Raw genomic sequence first — 23,793 nt, forward strand, 5'->3', positions numbered from 1 at the left:
ACTGTGCTACTGTGATAAACTTCTACTCATAAATATTACATAGCTCTACAATACTAACCCAAGGGTTAGAGTCTAATGTTGATTTCACATCAGAAACAGTGCGAGTTGTACGTCAGAACCGGCCTGTAATGCTCGTTTCACATCGGACGCCATTTTAACATGTCTCAAGGCGAAGGCAGTATGCCTGCGTTTCCCTGTCGATATAAAATCTACAGAAGTCTTTTTTATTGGTTTATTTCTTAAATAAACTTTATGTAAAGTAATTTTAACTGTTTGAAATATGAACCGACAAATATCTGACTCGTGCCACATCAGGCCATTGGTCTGGTTTCTTGTATAAGATCAGTGTTTGCACTCTTGTGCTGCTGCTATAATATAAAATACAGTTTTTTGGATGTTTATTGGTCTAGATAGCTGCATCTGCCATGTGTTAAGCTATACCTGTAATGTATTTAAGTGCTGCGTGTGTTACCTGCACACTGGTTCACATCGCCAGTATCTCAAAGGCTACATTGATTTATATAGGTGTGTGTTGTGTGGGGCATGGCATGAAGCGTTCGCCACTTTTGGTGTGGAAGGGCTTGTCTTTGTTTTATAAATGTATTTATCCGTGCATCAACAGCAACACAAACGAATATGGGCCAGAAATTCCCATGTCAGTGCATCTCAAATATCATAATCAAGAGTGAAATATCGACTACCAAACATAGAAGCTAAGAAAGTGCATCTGAAACCAGTCATTTTCTGGTTCTATTAAAATAATCCACACCCTGTAGACAGAAGTGCTTCCTATTCCTGCAATAACAACATTGTCCTGTGATTATAATCAAGATCGCCTTATCACTGCTTATTGCTGTTTGACTTTTATCTTTCTTTTCAACATACCGATCAGAGCCTTGCAGGCCCATCTGAAGAGCAGACACAAGGTTGTTAAAACACACACGGCCAATGCTAATGCGTCCACGTTGTGGTACTCGTACCAGGACAACTTGTATGACTCTGTACGCAAGTGTGCCGCACCTTTATGCCTCATGACATACTCAAGCCAGAAGACGGCAGTATCCATGGGCTTGAGAGGTGTGTCGTGATGTAGTTGTGACAATTTCTGCATGTTTTCTTTGTAGGGTTTCTTCTCATCAAGTATATCTTTCAAAGCCTGTGTTAACGTGTCTACATCTAAGGCTGTAACCTCCAAAACAACAGCAACTCCTTTTGCCTGAAGGCGTATCATGTTGTCAAACTGGTCAAAGATTAGGGGTATTCCCAAGACTGGAATACCATGGTAAATGGCCTCGTAAATGCCGTTGGTGCCACCGTGTGACACAAAAGCTTTTGTTTTTGGATGACCCAGAAGGTCATTTTGTGGAATCCAGTCTACGGTCAGTGTGTTGTTGCCAGCTGTAGAAGGCCTTGGCCCTACATTCCTCCAGACCACCTTTTGCGGTATGCGAGCAAAAGCAGAAGCGATGATTTCAGACAGCTCCGATCCAAGAGTTCCAAGCAAAGTTCCAAGAGACATGACCACTACCCCATGTTCTCCCGAACTCTGGACAAAACTCTCCAGGTCAGCAGGTAAAGGTTTGGAAGGCCTGCACTGGAACCCTCCCATATAGACCACATTCGGCATGGTAGGACGAGGGAACTCAAAGACAAAGTCGACTCTCATGAGCCATAGATCAGCCCCCTGGATCAGGGAGTAGACATTTTCATCTGGATCTATAAACTTGCTGATGACGTCTTGATACAACGGCCTTGTCGTGATGTGGTCAATGTACAGTCCGATCCCAAAGTGCAAGAGGTTCTTGAGTCTGTTTTTGAAGGTCATTTTATCCGTGACTTGAGAGCCGATTGCTGGGATGTAAGACAGTGGGGATGGTGCGATTGCGAAATGTCCCTCTGCATTTGTTATCCAACGGACATTGAAGACCATCGGTAGACCCAAGTATTTACCCAAAACCACCCCGCCTCCGAAGCCAGGATCGGTCAGAAACAAGTCGTAATTGGCGTCTTTGAGTTCCTTGACAAGTCTTGCATCCTCCAATATGAACCTCACCATTTCTGCATTTGCTGTATGAGCTTCCTCCAGCATGTTGATAATCTCTTGCTGGAGGGCAATGAAACACAAAATGGACCCTTTTCCTCTTCGTATATCAATGTTCCTCTTGAGGAATGAAGCCATAAACCCTGGGTTCTCCAGGTGACTTGCATGAGAGGTTGGAATGGTGAGGGAACTGTAGTGAGGAGCGTTCTCAGGAACGTACCAACTGGTAGAAGAACGGACCACCGTCAGCTCATGACCTCGTTGGTGGAGCTCCTTCAGCACAATGTTCATGTTGAGCCAATGGCTGCCGTCAACTGGATACACCAGGATTCTGCCAGCGTTGATGAGAGTAACTTGCATCCACAAGAGGGCAGCAAAGAGCAGGACGATATTGGAGTGAATGGGCATCATCTGGAAAAGGGAAATGATATTTAAGACAAAAATATATATAGTGGGTATTAATCTATTTAAACGCAAACATTTTTTAAATCATAACATAAACTAACCAACATCAAATAAACATCACTCACCACCAGCCGTTATAGCTAGTAACAAATATCAAACAATCATCGCTCATTGCTACTCTTTAAATGTGTTAACAAACATCACCCACCACCACCCTTTTAAAGGTAACATTCCCAATTTTAATGATAAAACACTTCTTTATAAAATTGCACTGTGCTGGAAACCAGTCTAAAAAAAAAAAAAAAACCAGTGTCTGTGTCCGGTGCTAGGCTTTCTCTCTCTCTGCTCACGGCAGAGAAACGCCATCTGGAGGTTTTTAGACAACGGAGAGACTCCAAACGCTGAAAAACACCAACCGAAATTTAAGGTGGAAATGTCTCCAAACTCAGGAGGCGGCTAACTGCATTAGCGACAGTGCTACAAAAATAAACACCTCGAGTGACACGTGTTTCTGTACGAATTCAAACATAAACACTTACTTCAGCCACCTATAAACAACAGTCGGTTTTCTCCTAAAACTGACAATTCCACCTTAAAAGGCACACCGCTTCGGAATGAAAACAAACTTATTTCAAACAAAATCATCTATCGCTCTTTGCTGCCCTCTAAAGGTGTCATTAACACACATCAAATAATCACTCACTGCTGCCCTCTAAAGAATGTAGTGCTGCAACTGTTTTTTTTTGAATCAGCTCCTCCAGATTTTCATTTTTTTTTAAATGCATCTCGTTCCAGTAGAAAAGGTGGAGGTCTAGCTGCTCTGTTCCATGGTTCTTTTCAGTGCAAGCAGTTATCATTTGGTGACTTCACAACATTTGAGTACCTCGGTGTAGTTCTGAAAGGGACACCACAGATATCACTAGTAACTGTCTACAGGCCTCCGAAGTACAGCGCTAATTTTATTGATGAATTTACAGAGATGCTGTCTTTTATTTCTACTGACTTTGACCATTCTGTTATTGCTTGTGACTTTAACATATCGACAATCCCAAGGACTGTTTTGCACGCCATATTGGACTCTCTTGGTCTTTTACAGCATGTTACAGGGTGTATACATCGACATGGTCACACTCTGGATATTGTTATCTCAGAGTCTCAACCTATCAGTGACTGTGAAGGACGTCGCGTTGTCAGATCACTACTGTGTGCACTACACCATGTGAACGATCCAACGCTGTTGATGATCTGCTGAATAGTTTTAATTCAAAAATTGTCAGTGTAATAGATGAGATTGTGCCAGTTAAAGTGAAGGCTACGTCTTGCAAACAGAAAGCACCATGGAGAAACGCTTCAAATCCAAAAGAGGGAGTGTCGCAAGGCAGAAAACAGATGGCGTAAAACAAGTCTTTATATTCACAAATCTACTTCTAGACATACTCCACATTGTAAACACCCCACTCATGTCGGGGGTCTTTCTAATGGTCAATTTCTAATTTACCGTTCACTGGCAAAATCATTGAGAAAATAGTTTTCAGGCAAATCACTAGTTTCTTGTTCATTAGCAGTAGCCTACACAAATTCCAGTCTGGGTTCTGGTCTAATCACAGCACTGAGACTGCTCTAATCAAGGTAATTAATGGCATTCGCTTAAATACGGATTCTATTATTTATTGAAATCGCTGCTGCCTTTAATACCATTGATCATAAGACTTTTATAGATAGACTCGCAAACTGGGTTGGACTCTCAGGAACAGTCTTGAAGTGGTTCATTTCTTACCTAGAAGGCAGGAACTACTTTGTGGAAATAGAAAATAATATTTCAGAGAACATGCCAGTGACCTGTGGTGTCCCCCAAGGCTCTATTCTTGGTCCACTTTTATTTAATTTACATATGCTTCCCCTTGGCCAGATTCAGGACTATGGCCTGTTCCTATCACAGCTGTGCAGATGATACTCAGATTTACACAGCCCTGTCCCCAAACGACTCCTGACTCATTAATCAAGTAATAATAAAAATAACAACAACAACAATAATAATAATAATAATAATTCATTTTTATTTGAAGAAGCACCTTTTAAGAGACCCAAGGACACTGTACAATAGAGTGCCTTGAACACATCAGTAACTGGATGGTACACAACGTTCTGCAGCTAAATAAAGATAAAACTGAGATTGTAATGTTTGGGAACAGCAGTGAGACACAGATTGGCTGTGTATCTGGACTCGAGGGCCCTCAAATCAAAGAAGTGGCTCGCAACCTTGGTGTATTAATGAACTCAGATCTCAGTTTTAGTCTCATATTAAAGCAGTTACTAGATCCGCATTTTACCATCTTAAGAACATCAGTAAGATCCATGCCTTTATTTCTAGCATTGATTACTGTAATGGTCTCTTAACTGGACTTCCACAAAAGACCATTAAACAGCTTCAGCTGATTCAAAATGCAGCCACCAGAGTCTCACTCGGAGCCAAAGAAGAGATCACATCACCCCCCCCACCCCCACCTTTCTCAAATCCTTACACTGGAGACCAGTCTGTTACAGATGTCTAAATGTGGTAGGACCCACGTATTTATCAGATCTGCTGCAGAGATATGAGCCGAGCAGAGCTCTCAGATCTTTAGGAACTAGAGTTAGCCCTGACTCAGGTCAAAACTAAACATGGAGAAGCAGCGTTTAGCTCCGGCTCCGCTCTGAAACAGAACAGACCGAGAACATTAGAAGAGCCCTGACCTTAGACACTTTTAAATCAAGACTGAAACATTCCTGTTTGAGCTACAGCTCGGTTTAAAACACTCTGCACTTTTATTCTGTAACGACGCTTTAGTTCTTTTCTTTTATTGTATCATTTTAAATTGTTTTAATCATTCAACCATTTTACTCTTTTTATGTGTTTCCTTTTACTGCAATATTTTTTTAATGTTTTATTGGATTTTTATGATTTTTATTCTTGCTTTTAATTTAGTTTCTTCTGTAAAGGCCTTTGAATTGCTTTTGTTTGAAAGGTGCTCTATAAATAAACTCGCCTAAAGGCATGCATTCTTCCTTTATTGCTTTGTTGTGTAATTGCTTAAACAATGAGAGACGTCCTAAGCCGGTTGTTCCGAAGGCCCTCTGTGACCCTGACGCAACCCTAATCCTTTGAAATGGGTTTTGTGTGAGAACTGAGGAGCATATCACCGTCGCGCAAGCACCAAAGCAGCTTTTGTTCAGGTAAGTCCAAGTTTTACTGAGCCACAGTTAATCAGATTAGTTAATCTCGTGCTCGGGCCCTGGGATTATTTTGTTTCTTTAAAGAGCCAAACTTCCACATTGTTAGTTGCAGAGCATTTCATTTAACCGGCGTCTAACTCACTGTCTCATTCATTCACTCTCTCATACTCACTCATGTTTGGAAGAGGAAACCCACGCAGACACAGAGAGAACACATCACACTCCTCACAGACAGTCACCCAGAGGAAACCCACGCAGACTTAGAGACAACACATCACACTCCTCACAGACAGTCACCCGGAGGAAACCCACGCAGACACAGAGAGAACACACCACACTCCTCACAGACAGTCACCCGGAGGAAACCCATGCAGACGCAGGGAGAACACACCACACTCCTCACAGACAGTCACCCAGTGGAAACCCACGCAGACACAGAGAGAACACACCACACTCCTCACAGACAGTCACCCGGAGGAAACCCACACAGACGCAGGGAGAACACACCACACTCCTCACAGACACTCACCCGGAGGAAACCCACGCAGACACAGAGAGAACACACCACACTCCTCACAGACAGTCACCCGGAGGAAACCCACGCAGACACAGGGAGAACACACCACACTCCTCACAGACAGTCACCTGGAGGAAACCCACGTAGACACAGAGAGAACACACCACACTCTTCACAGACAGTCACCCGGAGGAAACCCACGCAGACACAGAGAGAACACACCACACTCCTCACAGACAGTCACCCGGAGGAAACCCACGCAGACACAGAGATAACACACCACACTCCTCACAGACAGTCACCCGGAGGAAACCCACGCAGACACAGAGAGAACACACCACACTCCTCACAGACAGTCACCCGGAGGAAACCCACACAGACGCAGGGAGAACACACCACACTCCTCACAGACACTCACCCGGAGGAAACCCACGCAGACACAGAGAGAACACACCACACTCCTCACAGACAGTCACCCGGAGGAAACCCACGCAGACACAGGGAGAACACACCACACTCCTCACAGACAGTCACCTGGAGGAAACCCACGTAGACACAGAGAGAACACACCACACTCTTCACAGACAGTCACCCGGAGGAAACCCACGCAGACACAGAGAGAACACACCACACTCCTCACAGACAGTCACCCGGAGGAAACCCACGCAGACACAGAGATAACACACCACACTCCTCACAGACAGTCACCCGGAGGAAACCCACGCAGACACAGAGAACACACCACATTCCTCACAGTCACCCGGAGGAAACCCATGCAGACACAGGGAGAACACACCACATTCCTCATAGACAGTCACCCGGAGGAAACCCACGCAGACACAGGGAGAACACACCACACTCCTCACAGACAGTCACCAGGAGGAAACCCACGCAGACACAGAGAACACACCACACTCCTCACAGTCACCCGAGGAGAGAAGCCCTCCCAGGACCTCGAGCCCCTGCGGCTGTGTGGCAGCACTTTATATGGTTTTTAATGTTATTACTGTATGTACTGTACTGTACTGTATGAATGTATTATTTGTATTCATTTTGTAGACTTACTGGTTGTTTACATTTTAATTTGTTTACCTTTCTGTTAACAATGAACTGTGTAAAGTACGGTGTGTAACTGTCGTATGTAGTAAACTGCCAGCGGCTTAAATATTATATGCCACTGGAACAAGTGACAGGGCTTAACGAGTTCATGTGAGTTCACTGTTACACAAGAGCAAGTTTACAAAGGTTACTTTACTTTTCACTTCCTCTTTCACTTGTTTATGACAGATATTTTTCACTCAATATTCAATATACACTCACTGCAGTGTAAACCTGCTGTAAATCTGTTTATTAAAGCAGTACTTTCTTTTTCAAAATTATCTTTAAAAAAAAACAAGGACAAAGAAAAATGCATGTCCATGGATCACACGCTTTAACAGATAAAGTCTATTACGAGTACTGACACATCCTCTGTGTGTGTGTGTGTGTGTGTGTTTAAAACCTTGATTCTACACTCTCTGACCGCACTGTAGTCCTGACTATTGAAGAAGAGCGTGAAGGGGTGCAGCTATAGTGCTCATATACACACAACAGAGGAAGTGGATGAAACCAGACGTCCTCTAAAAGCTCCTCACAGAAAGGTCATTTATTTAATGTATCGTTACACTTTCTAGAAACACAAGGACACTTTACACTCAATATTCAATCCACACACAGCCACACACACACACACACACACACACACTGGTGAGAAGCCAACCACACACAGCGTACTCTCAACCAAGAATGACCGTCCACCTGGAGGACTGCATCGGGCACTAGAGCTTCACCCAGGACAGAGAAACCATCCATATCTGTACTCATTCACTCACACACACACACATTCACTCACACATTCATTCACACACTCATTCACTCACACACTCACACATTCTTTCACACACTCATTCACTCACACACACATTCATTCACACACTCATACACTCGCACACACATTCATTCACTCACACACTCATTCACTCGCACACACACACATTCATTCACACACTCATTCACTCACACACACACACACATTCATTCACACACACATTCATTCACACACTCATTCACTCGCACACACATTCACTCACACACACATTCACACACTCACACATTCATTCACACACTCATTCACTCACACACTCATTTACTCACACATTCACTCACACACTCATTCACTCGCACACACATTCGCTCACTCACACATACATTCACTCACTCACTCACACATTCATTCACACACTCATTTACTCACACATTCACACACTCATTCACTCACACACATTCACTTACACACTCATTCACTCACACACATTCATTCACACATTCACTTACACACTCATTCACTCACACACATTCACTTACACACTCATTCACTCACACACATTCATTCACACATTCACACACATTCACTTACACACTCATTCACTCACACACATTCACACACTCATTCACTCACACATTCACTCATACGTACATTCATTCACTCACACACATACAGCATTCATTCACTCACACACACATTCACTCAAACACACACACACACTCATTCACTCACACACCAGGACAGTTCTTAGAGAGAAGCCAGTTCACCTAACTTCCATGTTATTGGACTGTGGGAGGAAAGCAAAGACCTCGGAGGAAACCCACGCAGACACAGGGAGAACAGTGGAACCCAAGCTCCCAGCGCTGAGAGGAGAATGCGCTCACCGCCGAGCCCCTATGCCGCCAGTTAGCACAGTAAATGGAGGGGGGCACACAGCCCTCCGTCGGACAGAGACGTGCAGGACGCTGTGAGGGACACACACTGATTGTGTGTTAGAGACATGGAGACACCTGGTTCCATTCACCACCACTGGAGGGAAACCTGAATCTCTACAATCAACCACTGCTCCCCACAGCACAGTCCCCATTGTGTTTACAGCTCACTCAGGAAATCTGGGAAATGTGTGGAATTCCCCTTTAGACGTATGTGTGTGTGTGTGTGTGTGTGTGAGTGTGTGTGTTAGATCTTGAGTGTCTGAAGTATTTACCTGTGTGTGAAGGTGTGTGTCAGAAGCCGGTGAAATTGGGTCCACTTCTCTCGCTGCCTCTCTCTCTCTTTCTCTCTTTCTTCTTCAGGGACGGACTTGCATTTCTGCAGCTGACAGAGATAAAAGAAAACCAAGTGAAACCTGCGTTGCCTGCGCACTCATAACAAACGATCCCAAAAACAAACAATCTCACACACATGTTCAGAGAGGGAGGGAGAGAGAGAGAGAGAGAGAGAGAGGAAGAGGGAGGGAGGTGGGACTATACAGAGAAAGGTGGTGGAGTGGGAGTGGGAGAATGAATGTAAAGGAAGAAAAAAAAGAAAGAGCGTTGTGGGAATATGTGGGAGACAAAAGGGAGGGAGGGAAAGGAGTGGAGAAAAGAACAAATATGACAGACCAAGGTTGTAATTTTATGTCCGGTTTTAAAGAACTTGGTTATCCTCCATAACCCTCAAGTGTATATCACCTTGAATCCACAGTCTGTCGCCCATATCCAGTTCAGGGTGGCGGTGGGAGGGGAGGCGCCAGTCCTTCACAGGGCGACACACACTCAGACACAGACTTTTCAGTCTCCAATCCACCTACCAACGTGTGTTTTTGGAGCATGAGAGGAAACCCATGCAGACACAGAGAGAACACACCACACTCCTCACAGACAGTCACCTGGAAGAAACCTAGCAGACACAGACAGAACACACCACACTCCTCACAGACAGTCACCCGGAGGAAACCCACGCAGACACAGGGAGAACACACCACACTCCTCACAGACAGTCACCCGGTGGAAACCCACGCAGACACAGGGAGAACACACCACACTCCTCACAGACAGTCACCCGAAGGAAACCCACGCAGACACGGAGAACACACCACACTCCTCACAGACAGTCACCTGGAGGAAACCCACGCAGACACAGGGAGAACACACCACACTCCTCAAAGACAGTCACCCGGAGGAAACCCACGCAGACACAGGGAGAGCACACCACACTCCTCACAGACAGCCACCCGGAGAAAACCCATGCACACACAGGGAGAACACACCACACTCCTCACAGACAGTCACCCGGAAGAAACCCATGCAGACACAGAGAGAACACACCACACTCCTCACAGACAGTCACCTGGAAGAAACCCATGCAGACACAGGGAGAACACACCACACTCCTCACAGACAGTCACCCGGAGGAAACCCACGCAGACACAGAGAGAACACACCACACTCCTCACAGACAGTCACCTGGAAGAAACCCACGCAGACACAGGGAGAACACACCACACTCCTCACAGACAGTCACCCGGAGGAAACCCACACAGACACAGGGAGAACACACCACACTCTTCACAGACAGTCACCCGGAGGAAACCCACGCAGACACAGAGAGAACACACCACACTCCTCACAGACAGTCACCCAGAGGAAACCCACGCAGACACAGAGAGAACACACCACACTCCTCACAGACAGTCACCCGGAGGAAACCCACACAGACACAGGGAGAACACACCACACTCTTCACAGACAGTCACCCAGAGGAAACCCACGCAGACACAGAGAGAACACACCACACTCCTCACAGACAGTCACCCGGAGGAAACCCACACAGACACAGGGAGAACACACCACACTCTTCACAGACAGTCACCCAGAGGAAACCCACGCAGACACAGAGAGAACACACCACACTCCTCACAGACAGTCACCCGGAGGAAACCCACACAGACACAGGGAGAACACACCACACTCTTCACAGACAGTCACCCGGAGCGGGACTCGAAACCACAACCTCCAGGACCCTGGAGCTATGACAGAAACACTACCTGCTGCTCCACTGTGTTGCCCAAAATCTGTTGTTTTTTTCTTCTGGGAATTGTATCCCAGTCTTCAGCGTGGCAGATGGAGATAATGTGCACTATACTAACGAAAACAACCCCATGTTAAAATCTGTGTGACATAAATATTGCTGTGAGTCGTGTTGTGAATGGGAAGAAGGAATCCTTTTATTGTGTTGTCTTGTGTTGTCTTGTGTTTTCTCATGTTGTATTGTGTTGTCTCGTGTTGTGTTGTCTCGTGTTGTCTAGTGTTGTCTCATGTTGTGTTGTCTCGTGTTGTCTAGTGTTGTCTCATGTTGTGTTGTCTCATGTTGTCTCTTGTTGTATTGTGTTGTCTCATGTTGTATTGTGTTGTGTCTTGTTGTATTGTGTTGTCTTGTGTTGTCTCATGTTGTATTGTGTTGTATTGTGTTGTCTTGCGTTGTATTGTGTTGTCTCGTGTTGTCTCATGTTGTATTTTGTTGTCTCATGTTGTCTCGCGTTGTATTGTGTTGTCTCGTGTTGTCTCATGTTTTATTTTGTTGTCTCATGTTGTCTTGCGTTTTATTGTGTTGTCTCGTGTTGTGTTGTATTGTGTTGTCTCGTGTTATATTGTGTTGTCTCATGATGTCTCATGTTGCCTCATGTTGTCTTGTGCCGTCTTGTGTTGTCTCGTGTTGTATTCTTTTGTCTTGTGTTGTATTGCGTTGCCTCATGTTGTCTCATGATGTATTGTGTTGTCTTGTGTTCTGTTGTTTCTTTTTGTCTCGTGTTGTCTCATGTTGTATTGTGTTGTCCCGTGTTGTCTCACGTTGTATTGTGTTGTCTCGTGTTGTCTCATGTTGTATTTTGTTGTCTCATGTTGTCTTGCGTTTTATTGTGTTGTCTCGTGTTGTGTTGTCTCGTGTTATATTGTGTTGTCTCATGTTGTCTCATGTTGTCTCGTGTTGTATTCTTTTGTCTTGTGTTGTATTGCGTTGCCTCATGTTGTCTCATGTTGTATTGTGTTGTCTTGTTTTCTGTTGTCTCTTGTTGTCTCGTGCTGTCTCGTGTTTTCTCGTGTTGTCTTGTGTCGTCTTGTGTTGTTTGCTGGATTCAGTCCGGCTCAATTGGCATCCAGTCACTCAGTGAGAGGAACTTTAAAACGCACCCTGAATGGATCCCCTGTCCAACACACACACACACACACACATACACACACACACACACACACACACACACACACACACACACACAGACACACACATTAATTCGTTCTGTGATTGAGCTCTTATCTTATTTTTCTTGTTTATCAAATTAAATTTCCCCATTAAAATGAAATGAAATGCTATTAATTCATTCCAGCCCCCAAAACCACACCATATAATTTGTGATTTAAATTAGAAAAGTGTACTTTATAAATAACAAATAATGTACAGGGTGGGCCATTTATATAGATACACCTTAATAAAATGGGAATGGTTGGTGATATTAACTTCCTGTTTGTGGTACATTAGTATATGGGAGGGGGGGAACTTTTCAAGATGGGTGGTGACCATGGTGGCTATTTTGAAGTCGGCCATTTTGTATCCAACTGTTGTTTTTTCAAGAGGGTCATGTGACACATCAAACTTATTGGGAATTTCACAAGAAAAACAATGGTGTGATTGGTTTTAAAGTAACTTTATTCTTTCATGAGTTATTTACACATTTCTGACCACTTATAAAATGTGTTCAAAGTGCTGCCCATTGTGTTGGATTGTCAATGCAACCCTCTTCTCCCACTCTTCACACACTGATAGCAACACCGCAGGAGAAATGCTAGCACAGGCTTCCAGTATCCGTAGTTTCAGGTGCTGCACGTCTCGTATCTTCACAGCATAGACAATTGCCTTCAGACGACCCCAAAGATAAAAGTCTAAGGGGGTCAGATCGGGAGCCCTTGGGGGCCATTCAACTGGCCCACGACGACCAATCCACTTTCCAGGAAACTGTTCATCTAGGAATGCTCGGACCTGACACCCATAATGTGGTGGTGCACCATCTTGCTGGAAAAACTCAGGGAATGTGCCAGCTTCAGTGCATAAAGAGTAAAACACATCATCATGTAGCGATTTTGCATATCCAGTGGCCTTGAGGTTTCCATTGATGAAGAATGGCCGCACTATCTTTGTACCCCATATACCACACCATACCATCAAGATGTGCTATTGTGTGTTTTTTCCAGCCTGGTGATGAGGTTCTGGTTTGTTTGGCCCTTAGAGGGCAATTTGCCGGTCCCTGTTGGACTGAGGTAAAACCGAGTGAACCAAATTACAGTTCTTACTCATGACTGTAGACAAAAGACGAGAGTGTGCCATGTTAATATGTTTATGTTGCATTTGCAGAGACGGAACGCCTCGTACGCTCTCAACGTACGCAGCCTAGGAACCTGCAAATTAACAAAAAGACCTACTCGTCTCCTCCTCACATCAAATTAGAGTTAGTGTATCATCAGAAGATGAAGCGACACTATCCTTCAGGAAAAGAAGACTCCAAATCAAATCAAATCAAATCAAATTTATTTATATAGCGCTTTTCACAACTGATGTTGTCACAAAGCAGCTTCACAGAATTCCAGTAAGACAAGATTTGACATGAAATGTAAAGACAAATGTAAAACCCTCAAGTGAGCAAGCCAGGGGCGACAGTGGCAAGGAAAAACTCCCCCAGCTGAGGAAGAAACCTTGGGAGGAACCAAGGCTCACAAGGGGTGACCCATCCTCCTCTGGTCAATCTACTGGTGATGATAGTTAGTAGTCCATGAGAACTTCAGTGTAGGGACAGCTTCAAGGCACTTGGTGGTTGCTGGAGCGTGGGCAGCTGGTCTGAAGCGTGGAGGAGGATCTCGACAGTCATCCATCAGTGTCCAGACAGACAGGTGGGCAGTCGTTTACTCGGAAAGATGTAAAGGGATGGAATTAGTTTTGAACTGTTTTGTGTTTGTAAAGTAGAAAATATAAAAATTTCCAGAGTGTGGCTAATGACTCCGGCAGATCTGACTATGACAGCATTAACTAAAAGGAGAGAACCAGGAGGACACACAGACACGGGAGCATCCTGAAACACTGGCATCCCTCCGCTCCACCGTCAACAAACCTGAGTGATCGCGAGAAGCGGCGGGACGACAGCACCAGCGTCTCAGTTTACTATAATTCCCTGTGTCCATGCACCCCCCGGATCTGCCGCCTTTATCTATGGGGGAGCATTAGCTACCAAATGATAAACTAAACAAATGAGTTTTTAGCCTACATTTGAAGATTGCGACTGTGTCTGAGTCCCGAACATTTTTTGGAAGATCATTCCAGAGTTGGGGGGCTTTATAAGAAAAGGCTCTTCCCCCAGCTGAGGCCTTCTGAATTCTGGGAACATTTAAAAGTCCAGTATTCTGTGATCTGAGTGAACGTGGAGGCTCATAATAGGAAATTGTATCTTGAAGATATTCAGGAGCAAGCCCATGTAGAGCTTTATATGTTAATAACAAAATTTTGTAGTCAATGCGGAATTTAACAGGCAGCCAATGAAGTGATGATAAAACTGGGCTGATATGTTCAAATTTTCTAGTTTTAGTAAGGACCCTAGCTGCAGCATTTTGAACTAGTTGAAGTTTTCTTAAATTGCTGCTGGTGCATCCTGACAGTAGTGCGTTACAGTAGTCAAGCCTTGAAGTAATAAAGGCATGTACTAATGTTTCTGCGTCCTGGAGGGATAAGGCATTTCTAATCTTAGCAATATTGCGAAGATGTAAAAAAGCTGTCCTAGTGATACTACCTATGTGTTGATCAAATGATATATCCGGGTCAATTATGACACCAAGATTTTTTGCTGCTGAACCAGGTTTAACTGGAAAGTCAGCGAGATTTAAAATTAAATCTGATAATTTATTTCTTGTCACTTTTGGACCCAAAAGCAGGACCTCTGTTTTGTTGCTGTTTAGAAGGAGGAAGTTACGCAACATCCAGCCTTTCACGTCTTTTACACAGTCCTCTATTTTCTTTAATCTGTGTTTGTCATCGGGCTTGGCTGAAATATACAATTGTGTGTCGTCTGCGTAACAGTGAAAGTTAATGTCATGGTTTCTTATAACTGTGCCTAGCGGTAACATGTATAATGTAAATAATAATGGTCCTAAAATAGAGCCTTGTGGAATTCCAAATCTTACTTTAGAATAATTTGAAGTTAGATTGTTTACTTTTACGAATTGATAACGTTCCGTTAAGTAAGATTTGAACCATAATAGGGCTGTCCCTGTGATTCCAACCATGTTTTCTAACCTTTCTATGAGAATATTGTGGTCTATTGTATCGAAGGCTGCGCTTAGGTCAAGAAGCACCAACAGGGATACGTGGCCTTGATCAGAGGCAAGAAGAAGATCATTTGTTATCTTGACTAGAGCTGTCTCTGTACTATGATGTTGCCTGAATCCAGATTGGAATTTTTCATATATATGATTCTTATGTAGATATGAACTAAGTTGTTGGGCCACAGCTCTTTCTAAGATCTTAGACAGAAATGGCAAATTAGAAATAGGCCTGTAATTAGACAGTGTACTAGCTTCAAGATTTGGTTTCTTGATCATAGGTTTAATAACTGCTAGTTTAAAAGCTTTGGGTACATGGCCCAGACTAAGCGATGAGTTTACTATAGTTAAAAGAGGATCAATAATAGCTGGTAGTACTTCTTTGAGCAACTTTGTGGGAATTGCGTCAAGTGTGCAAGTTGTACAGTTTGCGGAGGTGATAATCTTCTCTAGTTCTAATTGTGGGAGTGGGTAAAAGGTTTCAAGTCTTTCTTTTACAGTTATATTATGTTTTATTTCATTCACATCGGGTGGCAGCCAGGATGGATTTGATCCTGTGGCTAGAGTTTGTTGTCTAATATTCTCAATTTTATTATTAAAAAAGTCCATAAAATCTTTACTGGTGAGAGTTGCTGGAATTAGTTGTTCAGAACCTGCTTGATTTTTTGTAATTCTAGAAAACACACTAAACAGTGCTCTCGGATTATTTTTATTATTGGAGATCAGCGAGGCCAGATATGCTGAGCGAGCTTTAGTGAGGGCATTTCTATACTCTATAAGGCTGTCCTTCCAGGCAGAATGAAACACTTCAAGCTTGGTTGATCGCCATTTCCGCTCTAGTTTTCGTAATGTTTGTTTTAAAGTACGGGTCTTATCGTTATACCATGGTGCGAGCTTTTTCTGTCTTATACTTTTATGTTTAAGTGGTGCTACCTTTTCTAAAGTAGATCGACAGGTATTTTCTAGGTAATCAGTTAGTACATCTAGGTCCATTGGGTCTGATGGAGTTGGAACTGGGGTCGATAGTTCTGGTAGGTTTTCTATAAATTGTAGGGCGGTAGATGGTTTTATTATACGCCTTGTAGAATAGCGAGGGTTCTTACATATATTATGGATAAAACGTAGCTCATATGAAATTAAGTAATGATCGGAGATTGCTGAGGATTGCGGTAAGATATTAATTTTGTCAATGTTAAGACCTAGTGTCAGAACTAAGTCTAAAGTGTGGCTGCAGTAGTGTGTAGGCCCTGTTACATTTTGAGTAATACCAATAGAGTCTAAGATTGAGGTAAATGCCTTTTTTAGTGGGTCACTTTCCTTCTCAAAATGGATATTGAAATCTCCTACAATTATAACTTTATGATTGCACACCGCTAGGTTTGTAGCAAAATCGCTGAATTCTTTCAGAAATTCTAAGTAAGGCCCTGGTGGTCTGTAAATGTTGCATAATAAAAATGCGTCCTTTTTTGTGACCGGATTTGTAATAATAGTGGAGAGAACCTCAAAAGAAGAGAAGGTGTCACATTGTTTAAGACTAATTTCTAGGGTATTTTGGTAAATTACACATACTCCACCTCCTTTGCCCGATATTCTTGGGCTATGTGCATAATTATAGCCTAGGGGGGTGGCTTCATTTAGTGCTAAATATTCATTTGGTTTAACCCACGTTTCCGTGAGACAGAAAACATTGAATTTATGATCACTTATAATATCATTTACGATGAGTGCTTTTGAGTTTAGTGATCTTATGTTGAGTAACCCAAATTTTAGTTCTGAGGTGTTGCTGCTAGGTGTTGTGTATGATTTAATATTGATTAGGTTGCTGAAACAGGCTGATTTTGTTTTTCTACTTTTACATTTAGTTCGGGGGAAAGACACAGTCTCAATACAGTTGAACCTGGGTGACATCTCAAGACAGTTCGCAGACGGTCGGTTTAGCCTGTCTGTCTGCGGCCTGGTCCCGGCTCTGGATTGTCAGCAGCTATCTACACTACTCTGCTGACTAACTAAAAGACTATGTGCTATACTGCAAGAAAGTAAGGCAGCACCCTCCCGCGTGGGGTGGATACCATCCCTACCTATAAGACCAGGCTTGCCCTCAAAACGTAACCAATTGTCTATAAAGCCCACTTGATTTTCGGAACACCACTTGGACATCCAGCAGTTTAACGCCCAAAGTCTGCTGTAAGCTTCGTCGCCACGCCGCATTGGTATGGGGCCAGAGCAGATTACGGCATCGGACATCGTCTGGGCCAGTTTAATCACCTCTGTAATATTACCCTTAGTTACCTCAGACTGCCGCAGACGAATATCATTGGCCCCTACATGAATGACTACCCTCGAATATCTCCTATTAGCTAACAGTCTAAGGTTGCCACTAATATCCGGCGCTCTGGCTCCCGATAAACAGCTAACTGTTACTGCCGGCGCCCCTAAAGGAGTAGCTAATTTCACGTGCCGAACAATAGAGTCTCCTATAACCAGAGCACTCTTAACAGGCTCCTCAGCGGGTGCTTCGCTGAGCGGGGCAAACCTGTTTGACACGCGAATCGGAGGAGCGTGGTGTCCCGGTGGGCTAGCTTTGGCCTCAGCGTTAGCATCAGCCTTCGCTTTCCGGCTATGACGCCGAGACGTCACCCATTCACCCCGCTGTGAGGGCTCTAACGCCGGAGTCGTGGGGGTGCTAACTCTCCCTAAGGCACCCGGAGTTGCTAACACTGAATCTCGCTGTTTATCCCTCAACAATAATAAGCTCCGGATGCGCACTTCTAGCTGGTCCACTTTATCCACCAGAGAGCTAACTAGCTGACACTTACTACAAATACAACCACTATATTTATCGCTAGAGGTGGAAAAGGGCTTTAAACTAAACATGCCACACTCTGAGCAGGCAAAACAGCCAGTAGTAGCCATGGAATTGCAGGTACTTACCGCTTTTAGTGAATTTTAGTAACTTACACCAAGAACGTTACTCCAGGGTCCGGTGGCAGTTTTAGTGCCTCTGTAATGAATATTCCTGCGGAGACAATCTAAAAGATAGATCTATGGATGGTTAGTAGGTTATAAAAACAGATATAAATATAGAAATAACAATGGAAACGAGTAAACAGGAAAACCCGAGCGATCAAAACAGCTTCCAAACGGGTACAGAAACAGCCAAACGGGTTGCCAGATCTCCAAAAGAGTCCAGACTCCAAAAGACTCCAGGAGACTGAGCTGTGCAACAGCAGTGAGGTAAACCTGTGACTGTTCTTCTCCAGGTTTTACTGTTATGAAATTATAGTCTATAAACACAGCCATGGGGAAAATCAATATATATATATATATATATATATATATATATATATATAGGAATATATTTAGAGGTGGTGTGCACTCCCAATGCCACAGTATCATGAACCAAACTTTTGAAGCAGAAAAGTGAAAAAATGACTGCATACTGGTCTTTCAAAGAGGGGAAGATCAATTTTGGCCTACATCATAAAATGTGTCGGTTTATTTATACGTAAATTCTACCCTCCGTTCCTTTTTAAGAAAATGATCTGTGACCCTGTCGTACCAACAACGCGTCTTTACCAGGGACTTGACTAGTGTCCTCTCAATGGCCAGCAGAGCTAGGCTGCTTAAACGGCCTTGGCCCATGTGAAGTGTGTCTGCCTGTTCTCCAATCATCATGCAGAAGCTGAGCGTCCGGGCCAGCCGAGGCCAGCCCACTGCCCCATAGACCCCCAGAGACGCTGAGCGTCCGATGGGCGGGACAAAGCCCAGCATTTATCAAATGACTCGTCTCGTTTCACTGCACTTCGCTGCTTCGCTATTGAACTCTGTGGACGCTCGGCATAAACACTGTTTAAAGCACCGTGAAGCTGCGGGAATGACTGAGAGGAAAGCCGCGTCTTTACCAGTGATAAGAAGCTGATTCTGAACAAAAGTTGAGTGCGTTGTAGTGCATATTTATTCAGTGACATGTACACACAACAGTATATATTTGATCACTTATTTTTTGACATTTTAGAGGAAGCTGAGCTTCCCTCGCAGTCTTAAAGCAATCGCTGCTGACGGTCTGGTACTCGTTTAAACTTTCCCAAACACATCAGAACAGTCTAAAATTTCCTTACTATTCCATTCCACATTAAAAAGATTATGTAGTTACTTCCAAGGGCAAGTAAGTAGTTACAATCACACTAACATATTTGATGTTTTTGTTAAACACCTTAAACAGTGAAGCAGCTACAGGCATCCAGACAAACTACTGCAGCATTTAAAGTGACACAAAGCTGCAAGCTGCAGAATAAACAGCTGTGTTTGCTGCTTTTTCTTCTATTCCACCTTAAGTGCTGCAGCTGTTTATTTATATATTGATTTTTATTTAATAAATATGTTTACACCTCATTTTGTTCTGTATATAGCCCTATTCGGACGGGATTAGTTGTACGTGGGGAGCTGGGGTAATGTCAGTGAAGTTTATGATGGAATTGCACTGGGTAAGAAATTGCGGTGAAAATAACAGATGTGAGGGGCTACTCGATTCACACACTGCCATCACACAGCGTGGATCAGACACAGCAGAGCTACTGGAGTTTTTAGACTGTCACTATTGTTCTGAGATCAGCCTTCCCTCCAAAAATATACAGCCCTCAACAACTTTATCTTCTAGTCCTTCACAACAGCCGCTGAACTTTAAATCCTATCACTAATCACTTTTTAAATCACTAAACACCTCCTTCAGCTCCGCTGTTCCCCAGAAACGCGCAAATAGGAGATTTTTCTTCGGGATTTGACGCAGTATTCTTCGGGATATGACGCAGTATTCCCCCACATTTCACTTTGGACGGCATTAATACCCCGGGGCCCTTTTTCTGCTCGTTTTACTGTAGGTAAAAGGCTCAGGAATCTTTCCTGAAAGAGGAGTGCACACTCCAGAAAAACAAATGGTCACGTTGGCTCACAGAGCTCAGGTCAGAGGGCCACTATGTTACAAATGTTGTTACAAATGTGGCTACAAATGTTGCTGTGGGCCTCAGGAAAGTCTGGAGCTCTGTATTTGTCTGGTTTTTATCAGCTGTTACCTGTGTCACTTGCTGCAGTGGCATCTTACTGTCTGGGGAAGAGCGGGTGACACAGTGGCGCAGCAGGTAGAGTCTCTGTCACAGCTCCAGGACCTGGAGATTGTGGGTTCGAGTCTGTGAGGAGTGTAGTGTGTTCTCTCTGTGTCTGTGTGGGTTTTCTCCGGGTGACTGTCTGTGAGGAGTGTAGTGTGTTCTCTCTGTGTCTGCGTGGGTTTCCTCTGGGTGACTGACTGGGAGGAGTGTGGTGTGTTCTGTCTGTGTGGGTTTCCTCTGGGTGACTGTCTGTGAGGAGTGTGGTGTGTTCTCTCTGTGTCTGTGTGGGTTTCCTCTGGGTGACTGTCTGTGAGGAGTGTGGTGTGTTCTCCCTGTGTCTGTGTGGGTTTCCTCCGGGTTACTGTCTGTGAGGAGTGTAGTGTGTTCTCTCTGTGTCTGTGTGGGTTTCCTCTGGGTGACTGACTGTGAGGAGTGTGGTGTGTTCTCTCTGTGTCTGCGTGGGTTTCCTCTGGGTGACTGTCTATGAGGAGTGTGGTGTGTTCTCCCTGTGTCTGCGTGGGTTTCCTCTGGGTGACTGTCTGTGAGGAGTGTGGTGTGTTCTCTCTGTGTCTGCGTGGGTTTCCTCCGGGTGACTGACTGTGAGGAGTGTGGTGTGTTCTCTCTGTGTCTGCGTGGGTTTCCTCCGGGTGCTCCGGTTTCCTCCCAGGCTCCAAAAACACACGTTGGTAGGTGGATTGGAGACTCAAAAGTGTCCGTAGGTGTGAGTGAATATGTGAGTGTGTGTCGCCCTGTGATGGACTGGACTGGTGTGTTCCCGCCTTGCGCCCAGTCATTCTGGTTAGGCTCCAGACCCACTGCTGCCCTAAATAAGATAAGGGCTGGTGGATGGATAAGGGTTACAGACAATGAGTGAGTGAAAGACTGATTTCATACAACACTCTGTGGTGGCTTTTGGCCTGAAGGATTGGCACCTTTCAGAAGCTCATGCATTGTGTGTTCAGAATCAAATGTGATGTTCATGACTGTAATTATAAACCCTTGCTGCTCCCTAAACGCTCAGCGCCAACGGACAGTGCGACAACAATGTTCCCATCCATTCTGACTGAAGATGGGGCTGAACATTTAGGGTCTGTTTGAGTCAGTAATGAGCACAAAAAGTTTGAATTTTTGATTCAGATTGCAAATCTGATTACGCCAATGGATTTCTAAAACAGTTCTGGTCGTCTTTGATATGCTCCATGACCACCTTCCCATCACAAGGTCCTTGATCCAGTATGGTGGTTTTCAAGATGGCTGCCATGTTCCAGACATAGTCTAAAAGACAGGCCCCTCCCCCATTACTCACTGGGGTTATTCAGAGATGTTCTGTTCTTCCAGTGATGTCTGACTCACCCTGTGTATTTTGTATATTGTGACTGTGCGATAAAAACACAAAACAGCAACTTTACAGGAGAAACACAACAACGTTCTGAATTTCAGTGGAGGTCCATGTAAAAAGATTTAATTCAGAGTCATTTTGGAGTGTTTCTATTGGTCGATTTTTCATTAAATTTTCACACAGTGTGAAGGACAGCTGTTGTGCTCAGATGATGCAGTAACTACACACACACACACACAGATACGGTTTTTATTTGGAGAGTGAGGATATATAAATATTTATATATTTATGTGTGTCAGTGTCCCACTGTGAAGAACTGGCACCCCCTCCAGGGTGTGTTCCCACCCACCGCCGCCCTGAACTGGACAGGGGCTACAGATGATGGATGAATGAATGAAAGAATGAATGAATGAATGAATGAATGAATGCGTATATAGGTGGATGTGTAATTTATGTATTTATTATATATATAACACACATAAATATATTCTGTGTTTAAATAAGTGGGTGTATATCTGCGTGTGTGTGTGTGTGTGTGTCTTTTGTATGTCTCTATGTGCACGTGTTTAACTGTGTATTTATCTCTGTGTCTGTGTGGGTTTATTTTTGTACGCCTGTGTGTGTGTGTGTGTGTGTTTGTGTGCGTGTGTGTGTGTGTGTGTGTTTTGCTGATGTGTCTTTAAAGCGTGACGCAGGCAGAAGGCTGGAGCACAGATTAAATCTCTGCAGGGTTTTAATGTGAAGCTCTGTAACTTTCTGTGTGTTTATGTAATGATTGTGTAACTGAGGAGGAGGGGGAGGGGGAGGAGGAGGAAGAAGGGGAGGGGGAGGAGAAGGAAGAAGGGGAGTGGGAGGAGAAGGAAGAAGGGGAGTGGGAGGAGCATGAAGAGGGGGAGTGGGAGGAGCATGAAGAGGGGGAGGAGCAGCAGGAGGAGATTCATCTTCATCAGCGCTGAAATAACATGCTCTTGGTTCAGTAAAGATCTAAAAACAGCGCAGTATGAGCTCATTAAATCAGAGAGGACCCTTCATTACTGTGTTATTACCGCACTGCTGTTCCCTTGAGGCCTGTGACGGACTGGCGCCCCCTCCAGGGTGTGGTCCTGCCTTGCGCCCAGTGACTCTGGGTAGACTCCGGACTCACCGCCGCCCTGAACTGGTTACAGACAATGAATAAATGAATGTTCCCCCAAAGGGCTTATAGTGCACCAATGCAGTTCCACCGCCAGAGGGCAGCACAGACACAGCATTAATTTGCCCAAACATTACTGGACATCTATATAATCAACATTTCAGAGCCTTAACATTATTGTTTTACACCCTCTTCTCTTCAGCAAAGCTTTATATTGTGTGTCAGAACATTGCTGTAAAGATTTGATGGCAGCCACACACATCAGTAAGAGTCAGGGGCTGGTGTTAGACATTAGTTCTGGATCAAACACACCACTCCAACTCACCCCAGAGGAACCCCATCACTCCAGAGAACACAGTTCCACTGTTCCACACACCAGAGGAACCCCATCACTCCAGAGAACACAGTTCCACTGTTCCACACACCAGAGGAACCTCATCACTCCAGAGAACACAGTTCCACTGTTCCATACACCAGAGGAACCCCATCACTCCAGAGAACACAGTTCCACTGTTCCACACACCAGAGGAACCCCATCACTCCAGAGAACACAGTTCCACTGTTCCACACACCAGAGGAACCCCATCAGTCCAGAGAACACAGTTCCACTGTTCCACACACCAGAGGAACTCCATCACTCCAGAGAACACAGTTCCACTGTTCCACACACCAGAGGAACCCCATGACGTGTATAGTTGCTGATGCAGTTCTTTCTCTCTCCACTAGAGGGTGAGATGCAGATGTGTATTGAAACATATGGGAACAGCGTTCATGTGACAGTCTGCAGACTGTAAACACTGGGCCTCAGTGAGAGGTAAAGTAGGCTACAGCGCACCCTAGAGG

At 44.3% G+C, this 23,793-nt stretch overlaps 1 protein-coding gene across 1 annotated transcript; it reads right to left on the minus strand.

Moving 5' to 3' along the window:
- Nucleotides 1-841: 841 nt before the first annotated feature.
- ugt5e1 (UDP glucuronosyltransferase 5 family, polypeptide E1) lies at nucleotides 842-9,430 on the minus strand. Its single transcript, XM_066659407.1, has 2 exons — nucleotides 9,248-9,430; nucleotides 842-2,452 (listed from the first exon to the last, which is right to left on the minus strand). The coding sequence occupies exon 2, from the start codon at nucleotides 2,450-2,452 to the stop codon at nucleotides 848-850; it is 1,605 nt and encodes a 534-aa protein (XP_066515504.1). The 5' UTR covers nucleotides 9,248-9,430; the 3' UTR covers nucleotides 842-847.
- Between the last annotated feature and the right edge of the window lie 14,363 nt (nucleotides 9,431-23,793).

The sequence above is a fragment of the Hoplias malabaricus genome, unplaced genomic scaffold (genome assembly GCF_029633855.1).
Source record: "Hoplias malabaricus isolate fHopMal1 unplaced genomic scaffold, fHopMal1.hap1 scaffold_57, whole genome shotgun sequence".
NCBI lineage: Eukaryota > Metazoa > Chordata > Actinopteri > Characiformes > Erythrinidae > Hoplias > Hoplias malabaricus.